Source organism: Sminthopsis crassicaudata, chromosome 3, assembly GCF_048593235.1.
Source record: "Sminthopsis crassicaudata isolate SCR6 chromosome 3, ASM4859323v1, whole genome shotgun sequence".
In the NCBI taxonomy this organism is placed as follows: Eukaryota; Metazoa; Chordata; class Mammalia; order Dasyuromorphia; family Dasyuridae; genus Sminthopsis; species Sminthopsis crassicaudata.
In genome coordinates this window covers 175,141,999-175,154,401 of record NC_133619.1, presented here as the reverse complement: position 1 = coordinate 175,154,401, position 12,403 = coordinate 175,141,999, and the positions used below count along the sequence as shown (strand labels likewise).

At 32.7% G+C, this 12,403-nt stretch overlaps 1 protein-coding gene across 1 annotated transcript in view; it reads right to left on the bottom strand.

Moving 5' to 3' along the window:
• Nucleotides 1-1,834: 1,834 nt before the first annotated feature.
• The window catches only part of SEPTIN10 (septin 10), a 55,200-nt gene continuing 44,631 nt past the window's right edge, over nucleotides 1,835-12,403 (bottom strand). The window contains exons 9-11 of the mRNA XM_074299628.1: nucleotides 7,666-7,798; nucleotides 3,956-4,143; nucleotides 1,835-2,809 (exon numbers count right to left, since the gene is read on the bottom strand). Coding sequence (XP_074155729.1) covers nucleotides 2,794-2,809; nucleotides 3,956-4,143; nucleotides 7,666-7,798 — 337 coding nt within the window. The 3' untranslated portion in view covers nucleotides 1,835-2,793. The remainder of the gene's footprint in view (nucleotides 2,810-3,955; nucleotides 4,144-7,665; nucleotides 7,799-12,403) is intronic.

Here is a 12,403-nt window from a genome sequence, read left to right as displayed (position 1 = left end):
TTGTACTTTAAACTATTTTGTCTAAGATTACAAAGGATAAATTGGGGATGGACAAGGAGAAGTTACTCTGTCTAAAATATATTACAAAGTAGAGTCAATCCTTTGGTATTCCTCTTACATCTCAAACTACCAGTCTGTGCCAATACCTCTTCTTCCATCTACTTTCCCTGATTTTTCCCAGCAAAGGTCTGTCTGAATACTGTCTCCTTTGCAAATGTCCTTAGCTGATGTTTGGATTTCTCTATTTGTAGGCATAGAACCCTAGTTTGGATCATGGTTTTCTGTAAGATCACAGATCTAAAGTCATCCCCTCATTTTACAAATGAGCAAACTAGTAAAAGTAACAGGTGGGAAGTATACACAGTTCTTATATGTATAAGTAGAGTAGAGCAGGCTTTGGATTCAAATCAGGTGCTGTGGTTCTCAAGTATCTACTATACTTTGCGTAGAAAATGTTGCATTCCTCCAAAAAGACAAATATGTATTGGGAGTAAGAACTATTGTTCTACTTTATCTTTGCCTAGTACTGTGTCTTATACACTTTGGTTGTTTTTCATTCTTGTTCAACCCCATTTGGGGTTCTCTCAAGCAAAGATACTTAAATCATTTAATTCATTATATATATGGATATATATATATATATATATATGGATATATATATATATATTTATATATATATATATATGGATATATATCCATATTTATATATATATGGATAAAATTTATGGAGTTGCTGTAAAAATTTTAGCAATTTTCTCTAGTAATAGATTTTTTACCAACCCATCTTCTTCCTTACCCTCTCAAAAAAAACCATAATCTACCTGTTCACCAATAATTCATTTCTCCAATTCAAGCAGTAAACAGGCGTTTCCACAAATAAAGGCAATAAAGTATTTCAAATGCAAATACTAGTTGGGCTAATATCTTGAAAATCAAGCTATCCCGTCATTCAAATGTTCTAAACTGGTACTGATTCCTTCACTGTTCTGGCTACAGTGAAAAAGAAAAATCACTACATAGGAATAAAATAATATAGAGAAAGAGGAGACTGGGTCTCACAAAATCATGTTAGAATAGAACTTACTGAAGGAACTTTAAAGTTCTGTTAGTCCACAACTTCTATTTGTTCTGATCAATCTCAGTTATTTTCTCACATAGCTGTAGGCATTTTCGTTGCATGATTTATGCAAAAATCTTATTTGCTTCCTATTAAGATTGTGTAACAAAGCCTGAAAAAGTTTCATGGTGATCTGGTGATTTATTGTAATGAGACATATGGTAAATACCTTATTTTAGCGAAGTTGCTTCACTAATTCAAATAATCACTTCTCAATGCATTTGTTTCATAAATTTAAACTTTTAAATAGCCCTTGTGCCTTTCTAAACATTGAAAATTTAGGCTCATTAGTGTAATCAAGAGAATGAATATATTTTAAACTATGTCATACAGATAAGAAGGTAAACTATGTCCTTAAGCCTAAAAGAACTGAAATCTTTATTCAGCTGTGAAAAAGTCATTACTTTGTTTCTATTACCTTTAAGCCTGTCAACATTTAAGAACATGAAAAATACACCAAACCTAAGAATACATATAAAGTGAAAACAGGGCAAATGAACTGAGAGGCTTTGCCTGTATCAGTCTGGCAATGGCAGATGAGAGTCCTCGCATCTACCTCACAAGAAGTTGTGGATAAAATTCTAAGTGCTAATGATAGGACAAACATGCATAAGTTAAAAGTATTCTTTGAAATAGACACAGATCCTTAAAGTGAAGTATAGTTGAGTCCAGGTTGAATAAATCAGAAAGACTTATGTTTAAAGTTATTTAGACACATTTTGGAAATATCAATTTATTTTTCAAGAGTTAAGCATCAGTTTTATTTAAAAGATATTCAAATACAAAAAGAACAATATCAAACAAAGTTATTATTGTTAACTAATAATTTTTCTTAGGCATGATACCAAGGCACTTTGAATTCAAACATTCAATATAGGTGGAAAGAATACAGATATCTAAAATTTGTATATTTCTTTAATAGTAAGATGTTTATGAGTATTAGTTAATTAAGCATTACCTTCTATCTCTATGGACTTACCACATTTTTTTTTCTCCCTAACATATCACATTTTAAAAGTATTCAGATAATTAGGTGGTATGAAATAAGCAAATTCAAAAATGCACAGGACAGCAACCACCAGAAAAGAGGTTGCCAATGTTTTTTACTCATGTACTCATTCATTAGGATAGCAAGTCAAGATAGAAAAGCTTACAATTATATTCCATAATTGAATAATGCAGCTATAAAAAAACCTTACTAATCATCTATAACTAGTAAGTAGTTAAATAGTCTCAGGTATTCTTTTAAATCTCTAAAAATACCAAACAATTAAAATGATTAGTTTTTTTTAAATGATTCTTGAACATATTCATGTGAATATAAATGCAATACAGCTTTTGCATTGTGACAGAGTGCTGTATTTTAATGGCATCGAGTCTTTGGTAATATGCATTTACAAAAAGTCAATAACTTGGCAATGCAAAGAGGCAGCTTAAGTGCATTTCAAAGTAGCAGCAACAAAGACTAATCTTATCAGTACTTATGGCATATGTATTGGTTTATTCCAAATATCTTTACATAACTGCTAGTTGCTATGATCATCTAACATGTCTTTAGTAAAAAATTACAGCACAAACAAGAAGAAATACTACATAAGGAAACATTATGTTTAGAAATAGGCTTTGATTTTTCTCTTGTGTAATCTTCTTTGCTACATAGATCTGGAACTTCTGTATTACATAAAACTGGAGCTAAATGAGGAAAAAAAAGTGGCATATGAGAAAAGAACAAATGCCTAGAGCTATATATTTGACATGGACTCTGCTAGAAACCAATTTTGCTTAATAATGCAAGAAAACAACCAAGACATGAAAAGGTAATAATGTAGTTTTTGAAAATGCATTTACTATAAAGTCAAGGAAAAAAAAAAGTTTTGAATTTTCAGACGAGTGTAAGAAATTTGACTTCATTTAACTTTGATCTTGGAAAAACTAGACAGCATTATTTTCAATGTGCTATAGTCCTCAAAGAAATTACATTGAAATAGTGATTCCATTGACAAGAAAACTAAATGATTTACCCAAAGCAACCAAAAATAGTGACAAGGGGAAAAAAGGAAAAAGCTTCTCCCCATTACTATAAGACAAACATACTAAGAACAAAGTAGTTATTAAACAAACAGCCCAGTGTCACAGAGCTGGATGTCAAAGTCATTTAGTTTAACTTCTTCATTTTACAGATGTGGAAATGAAGGTCTTACAGAGGTTAAGTGGCGTGCCCCATGTTACAAAAATAGTCAAGTGGCAGAGTTGGGACTTTTTAATAGGGCACAGTCAGAATAATAAAAAAATTTAGTTGGCAGTTTTCAAACTACTGATCCACCAAAATGTCCTTACTTGTTCTATAGGTAAAGAGGGTTATTTTAAATACTAACAACAGAAGAAAATCTTCACTCTCACCAGAGAGGATGCCCAAGTTATACTGAACATAAATTAATTTTTCTTTGGACACATACCCATAATCCTCAAGATAAATCCAGATACTATTTCTGGTCACCCCCTTTTATCAATATGGCCTTCTCTATCTCGTTAAAAGGTTGATGAGCAAAAATAAAAAGTTTGGCATCATGGCACCAGATTTCAGTCTGGAAGACTTACTGGAATAAAAAATTCTTACAGTTAACATCGGTAAAATCTGATGAGAAAAACTATTCTTAGAATAAAATCCTTTTTAATCTTGCATTTTAAAAAATATCTTTAGACTGTCTTTAAAACCTATAATTCCAATTTTAGTTTAAGCTTGCACAGAGTTAACAGGTCTGAATTTGTCATAGGTATACAGGGAAAACTCACATCTCTTTTTCTACACTATTGATCTAAATTTCAGAGAATACTTACTTCTTACGATCCTTTTCTTTCTTCACACTAGTACCAGATGCATTTAATGACTGGTTTTGGAGTAATTCAGATGCAGCTTTCTTTTTAGCAAAAGCACTTATTTCTTCTTCCAAATACCTTCTCTTTTCTTCAAGTTTCATTCTTTCTTCCTGATGAAGTCTTTTAAGATGTTCAAATTTGGCTTGCAGCTAAGAAAGAGGTATGTAATTCTGATTACCAGACATGTGGTGGCAGCATAACTCCAAGAATAAGTTCAGCAAGCAACCTTCCAAGGGCTTAACACAACTGAAGTAAAAATTCATATATAGAATTTCCTCCTATGTTTTATGATTATTTTAAAGATATATTTGATTAAAAAATAAGTCTAATACTAATATTTAGAGTGCTGTTATTTTCAAAGGATGTTTCAATATTATTTTCTTTGTTCTTCACAACAATCCTTGAGGTAGGTACTATTAAAAATAAAAAGGTATGATTTGCTCTATGTTGGCTGTATTTCTTTGAACCTTTGATGTTTGCTATTTTTAAATCATGAATATATTAGAAAAGATTCAAATACTTGTGGAAAGTATTTGGTTTGGTTTAAAAAAAAAATAATAAAAAGCTAAACTACATTTCCCTGTAAGGATTCCATATAGAAGGTACCTCATTATACCAGTAGTTTGTTAGTACTAAACATATATCAGAAATACTTTCTATTAACTGTGACAACAAAGAAAGATGCTAGAATGTATCAATGAAATAACAACTTAATAATTATATAACTTAAGTATATTACTACTTAGTCTCTTTGGACCTGGGGTTCTCAGAAGCAAAATGAGGAGTTAGGATTATATGATTTCTTTCATATATAACTATCAAAATATAGATGGTGTTAAAAACAAAAGATATCAATAAAAATGTATCTTTTTTTAAAAGAGTTAAATTAGCTTCACTCCCAAGAAATTACTAGAGAAACAAATCTCCTAATCCCACCCTGATCTGTACATTAACTAACTATATGTCAAGATTCCAGGATTCTTTCTAGCCTTCATTAAGCAAGGAGGATAACAGTAGGGAAAAAAAAAAAATGGAATCTCCTTTTCCCTGAACAGGACATCAACTAGATAAGAAGACTTGAGTGAATCCCACTTAAAATTATAGCACTCGAGATGAAAAGGATCTCAGAGACCATGTAGTCTAGCCTCTTCATTTGTAGGGGTTAGGAAAACCGTCATGCAGACAACTGAAGTGACATTCCTCCTCAAGTTTATATGATAAAGACAGAACTCTCAACTCCCTTGTCAATGCTTTAACACATGAAAATGTCTCAGAGACGTTTTAGTTTAAAAGTTCTTTAGGGAAAAATTTTGAAAGAAGTAGTTATAAATATTCAAATAAATTGGAATTGTCTTATTTCCCTGTCTCACCACAGTGGGATTTGTATAATCATCAGTGTCCACTAATCCATCATAGGTAAATCACAAATTGGTAAATTATAATTTATAAAAAGTAAAAACAGCTAAATTATTTATACAATCATAAAGCACAAAGTCATTGTACAGAAACAACATCTTATGTGGCTTGCTTTATATAAATCTAAATGAAATGTATAAGCAAAAATCCCAATTAAAACAAAGAAATTAGAAAATGATTTATTTTCTGAAATTATTTAAAGAGGATTCTGTTCAGTAGCAAGTATCTTTATTGTATTTAAAATACTATTCAACTTGAAGAAAAACTAATTTTTTGTATCACTTCACAGGACTATATAAAATTGTGGAAAAAGTGCTTCCTCAAAGAACAATGACCCTTACTTAGTTCATAAATCCCTCTCTTTATTCAAACACTCAACAGTAATATGTTTTGTAATACAAAATAGATTTATTCAGGTTAAAGCTGTTACTCCTAAAAGAACTGATTAATAGGGCTAAGTTAAACCAATATAATAAAAAATACTAGTACTACATCTATTAATTTATTCAGTGTCAGAAATCAAATGATTATTTTATATAACAAACAAAACTTAAGACAGTTAAAGTCAGAAAGGAAATGGGTAATGGAAGGAGAAAAATCTTTGTAGCAAGTTTCTTTTATGAAGAGTCAAAGGAAGAAATTGAGCATTCCACATCCTTATTCAAAAGTGCTCTAAGTCATTAACTTAGAAAGAAATGTTCCAGTCATTCTGGAAAACCATTTGGAACTATTCCCCAAAAGTTATTAGATCATACATTCTCTTTGATCCAGCCATACAAATATATTTCTATTTATTCTTTTTTGTAGTGACAAACAATTATTAAAAAGGATATTTATCAGTAGGGGAATGGTTGAATTTGGGGTATATAAATGTAATGGAATATTACTGTGCCATAAGAAATGATGAAGGGGATCATTTCAGAGAATCATATTGGATAGACAGAGTAGAACAGAAAAAGAACCAGGAAAACAAATCCAGATCAATGTAATGACCATCAATAGTTCCAGAGATCAGTTTCTAATATTAATAATTTTTCTCAAAACAAACCTTCATTATTCTAGAGACCCAATTCCTTTTACTCTCCTGATCATTTAAAATAGGTCTCCTCAAAAGGGTTACTCTTTGGCTTTCTCTTCACAAGTTTGAGATGATAGATCACAATAAGGAACTTCAGCTTTGGGATCCAAAATTGTTTCCACTGCACCCAATTGTGTCCCATTTGCTATAGTTTCAATTATTACTTCCATGCAGGCAATTCTTTTGTTGTTCAGTTATGTCCTACACTTCATGACCCCATTTAGAGTTTTCTTGTCAAAGGTACTAGAATGGTTTACCATTTCCTCCTCTTCTAGTTCACTTTTCAGATGAGGAAACTGATGCAAACAGTTATATGACTTACCAAGCCTGGTGCTCTATGCAGATAACACACAGCTAAAAATTCAGACTAATTCTCTTCTGAGGTGCAGATTCACATCTACTTCTAGTTATTTATAACAAAGCACTTTAAACTTTTCCCACTACAACTCCTTTTTTGCCCAAGAAATTTTTATACAACTCCAGGTATGTAGTATGTATATAAATCAAACATTTACTAATAATAAATCATAATTTTGTGACCCCCATATTTAATTACAGGAGCCATGAGTGAACCACAGTTTAATAAACTTTGGTCTATAAGTCATCTCCATTTGGATAATTTCAAGCTCAATATCTATAAAACCAATATCTGTTCCTTCTAAATCTGCTCCTCGTTCTGATAACTATTTCTCCAAATTTCAAAAACTTAATGTTGCCTTTGAATTCTCTCTCTCCCAATCAATGACCAAATTCTGACAAATCCAAATAATTCTACCTGTTCTCCTATTACCACACTTCTTGGCCAATCCAATAGTTTCCTGAAAGTATTCTGACCATGCCTTTTTTTTCTCCAATTCATTCTCTGTATCACTTCCAGCCCTACTTTTAACAATTTGGATAGACTGAATCAATCTTTTCTTCAAAAAAAAAATCTAAGACTCCTTATAACCCAATAAATGGCATGGTACAATCACATTTATATAAGCGGACCTGTTGTTGAAAGAGTACACCTCTAAAGAGCCAAATTGCCCATTTCAAACAAAATATTTATTTAAAATATGCTTGACATCAAGATAACTTTTTAAGCATTAGCATGTGGACTCCTAAAGTACAATAAATACTTTCAAATGAAATAAGATACATAAAAACCCCAAACCCCAAACCAACAATACTTTACCTCTCTCTCAGCTTCTTTCAAGATTGCTTCTTTCTCCTTCACTCGCTGGACAAACATCTGTTTCATCTCTTCTTCTTTCCTTTGACGTTCACCATAAAATTCATGTCTTTTGATTTCATAGGCCTCTTGAAGACTAATGATGCAATGAAATGCAATGCATTGTTTGTTAAGTAAAAATGAAAATGCAAACACATAAGCAAGCTCTATAATCAATCTCCTGAATTTACACCTTTCCATCAGAACAACCCAACATAGAGAATTGTCTATTTTGTGAAACTGATGAACAGGAATACTACTAGCTAATAAACAGTAGGTTTCACATAATTCCGTATCATTTAACACAATTTGAAATTCTCTGAGGCACAATTCTATTGAAATTCTTAGAGAGTTAACAGAGGGCCTAAGTACTCTCTATATGAGATAGCATTGAACTTTTGCAAATAAGAAAGTCTATCTGATTCTCTTTAAAATCCTTTAATTCTTTAGTTCCAAAAGTCAAATGAAATCAATTATCCTCTTGTAGCAAGATTTCCATTTGTCAAAATAGCAACATCTATTTAAATTATTTCTATAATGTGGCAATTTATATTTTAAAATGAAATATTAGAGATAGTATCAACACTGGCATAATGGCTCTATCAATTAACAGAAAATTCTTTGTTTCTGGTAATTTTTTTTTTAAATCAGGTATTACTTCATATATTCAAAGTGTACCAGATGCTAACGGGCAATATGCACATAATACCACAGGGGCAGCTAGACGGCACAATGGATAGAGCACAGGTCCTGGAGATAAAGGACCTGAATTCAAATTTGACCTCAGGTACTTAACTGTGTGACCCTGGGCAAATCACTTAACCCCAATTGCCTCACTAAAATAACATAATAATAAATAATGACATGCTTTGTAAGAGCAACTTATAATTTTCAAACAAACTTTCACAACACATTGATCCTGACAATGCCCAAGGAGCAGAGTTAATCAACTGAGACTCATCATGGTCAAGATTGTATTCATAAGTGTCAAGCATATTTTTCCTTAAGCATAAAAGCAACAGATACTAAGGATTTCAAACTATCGAGTCATTTCAGTTGTGTCCAACTCACCATAACCCATTTGGGGTTTTCTTGGCAAAGATACAGGGCTGTTTTGCCATATCCTTCTGCAGTTCATTTTTACAGATGAGGAACTGAGGCAGAAAGTGTTAAGTGATTTGTCTAGGGTGTCACAGCTAATGTATGAAGACAAATTTGAATTCGGATTTTCTTGAGTCCAAGGCTGGAACTATCCCATCCTGCCACATAGCTGCCCCAAGATCTCAGACTATATATGGTCCAAAACAGAGCTTGCAATCATTCTTCTCAAAATGTCCCTACTTCCTATCATCTTGTCAATTCTATTTCTGAAATCTCTCTCATCTTTCCCTTTTCTTCCACTAAGACATCAAATTAATTCAGGTCCTTATCTTTTCTCATCTGGCCTACTGCAATAATCTCCTAATTTCTCTCTCTTTCCCAATCTCTAATCATTCTCTGCACAACTGACAGATGATATTAAAGCACACATCTAAATATATCCTTCCTGTTCAAGCGGTTCTAGTGACAAAGTTGTTTCTAGGATAAAACAAACTCTTCTAATGGCCTCTGAAGCCCTTTACATTTGAGTTCCAGAAATCTTTTCCAGATTTATTGTACATTGTTCTCATTATGCATTTTTTCAACCAATTTATCCCATTCATGTGGAATGTCATCACATTTATATAATACTTTAGCTGAAAATCAAAATTAAAAAGACTTTTAGATCATGGAAATAGCAAAATTAAATCAAACATTTTCTCTTATTCTTCCAACCTCTCAGACTTCCCCAAAATAGAAATCATGCACTAAAAACAACACAACTTTGGCTGTCATTGTAGTCTAAGACATCCAGAAACCAAAAGAATGCTAATAAATAATTCAGAAACTAATGCTCATTGACACCAAGCTCACTCAGCACCCCTCCCCTACTCCTATTATAGTCTCTTAGCAGTGCTGCACCCAACACATTTACAACAAAACCCACCCCAAGTTTTGGTCACCCATTCCTCCTTCAAGTGCTATAGAGACCCCCAACTCCAGGTTGCAAATCCTTACTAGAATATGACAACCAATGGCTACAATCTCATAACCCCAGCACTACCAGTGATGGGGGGAGATAACCTGATGGCACTAGCAAGACAGCTTTCTGAACTGCCAGACTAGAGAACTAATGAACAAAGTAAATGGGACAGGACATCATGCTGGAGGCAGGGTGGGGAATGGGGCAATGTACATGACTGTATCATGGTACCAGGCCTGAGGTAAAGTGCACCAACATTCATATAGGACCAGTTAGGGTCAGTTCTGATCATCTAAAAATCACTTGGGCACTGGTAAGTTACCTGGGCTGATAAGCCATGAACAATATAGGAAGAGGCTGAGACTCTGAGCTCCAATCCCACAATTACAAGGAAACCACAATTACAAGGGACAGTCTGAAAGTGAATAGAGGAATATCAGTAAGAAAAAATTACCAAAAATTTCAGGAAGAATCAAACTCAAAAACTTTAAATATAAGCAGATAAATTCACCAGAAAAATAGTATAACAAAAGAAGGAAATATGCCTTCCTGACCTAGTAAACAAGTTCAGGCCAGTTCCAACTCCTATCTGGAGATAGGATGAGTACATTTCTCAAGTACAAAATCCCCTAGACAATACCCATTGTAAAGTCTCTACCTCCCTTCACAGTCCATCCCTCTTTGCTCATGAAGTGTGAAGGAAGCAATCCTCTCCCACTACCAAAACAAGGCCGCCTTCCTTCTCTCCTTTTTCAGTCCTTTTCTCCGTCATCCTCACCTATTCTCCTATAGATATGTACATGATAAATACAAAGAAGCACAGAAACATTGATAGAGAGAGTAGCAATTACATGAATGCAAATGGAAAGAACTAAACCTCAAAAAACTCAAAAGTAATACAATACAATTATAAAGATCAAGCAAGACTCAAAGGAAAAGACGTTCAAACCACTCTGTCATGGAGGTGGAACATCTACATGTATTACTAATTACATAATTACATACTTTCTCTTTTTAAATGTATTGATCATTTGCACTGATCTTTTTCCTCTTTAAAAAATACCATTTGTGATATGGGATATTTCTCTGGGAAGGGACAGGCAAGGGATACTTTGGATAAATATGATACAAAAGAAATAAATTTTTAAAATATTTTAAATATTACAGCTCATTCATTTCTAAAGAACAGAGGCACCTATAACTCCACCCTATACATTCTTAGATTATAAATAATTCAACTACACTCCATTTGATGGCTTCTATTCTTATTTTTGTTACTACCTCTCTGAAGCTTAGCATAGTGTTAATGTAGATGCTGAAAGATTTGTTAAATTTTATGAACACTTTTAAGAAGTTGAGATATCTATTTTCTAAGCCCATTGAAAATATAAACATCAAATTAGAAGGAAAAAGGCTGCTAAAGTCAGACACAATGACAGAGGAACAAAGTGAGCAGAGTAGAAAAGAGGCATAGAAATTCAGAAAGTATTACACTGAAGCAGCAACAGTAAGGAAACTATTTAAGACTTTTACAATGTAACTCAAACCTACTTTATTAGGATATGAAGACTTACCAGACTAACAATTACACGTTACTCCCTTTTATAAAGTCTATGACCCAGACAAACTGGCATGCTTGCTATCCCTTCTACAAAACATTCTATTTCCCATCTCTATCTTTGTATAGTCTACCTATTGCATTTAGAATGCACTTCCTACTCATCTTCACTTTTTAACACAGCTTACAAGGTTAATATCTTAAAGCCAGTTAAAGTATCACTTCCACCAAAAGATCTTTCCTGATTTAGAGAATGTTTCTGCTCTTCCTCTTCCCTAAACAAAGATGACTTGTAGTCAGGAAGACACAGGTTTAATTACCACCTAAAATAAGTCATTCAATCTCTCCATGCCTCAGTTTTCTGCAAAATGAAGGGGTTGGATTTAGGCTTCTAAAACCTCTTCAGCTCTAATAAATGGTGCTATGAAATCTCCTTATATATATATGTATGTGTGTGTGTGTTAAGTGTATATACAGATACACATGTATCTATATATACATATATGTGTATATGTTATAGTATGCATATGTGTCTGTTGACCTTCATTCTAGAAGAGGATCAAAATAAATGTTGAGTCAAATTATAGTGTATTTAACTGGCGACTCAAATCAATACAAGTTCAGAATGCTAGTCTATCACAGGTCAGATATAAGTAGTCCATGTGAACTTCAGCAGTAGCTTCTCTAAATTTGCAAATCTTATTTCTTTTAAGTTACTTCAATTCTGCTTTGTTCATACAATTCAATGCCTTTTTTAATGTGGACACACCATACCAAGTGGTCCTGTACCAGTGTCTCCTATGTAATGCAATAAATTTCAAAGTTCGTGAGACCTTCAGAGTGTCCTTGTATTGCTTTTTGTGAGCACTTGCCCTGGGTGAATTTGTTATAAAGGTCTTTTAGGCAAGGATACTTTTGGCATTCTGCATGTGTGTGTATATTTTTCTTATACACACACACTTTGTATAATATATATTTGTGTGTGTGTGTGTATATGTATATGTATATATATATATATATATATATATATATATATATATATAAACATATATATACACACACACTACATGAATTTTGTTCCT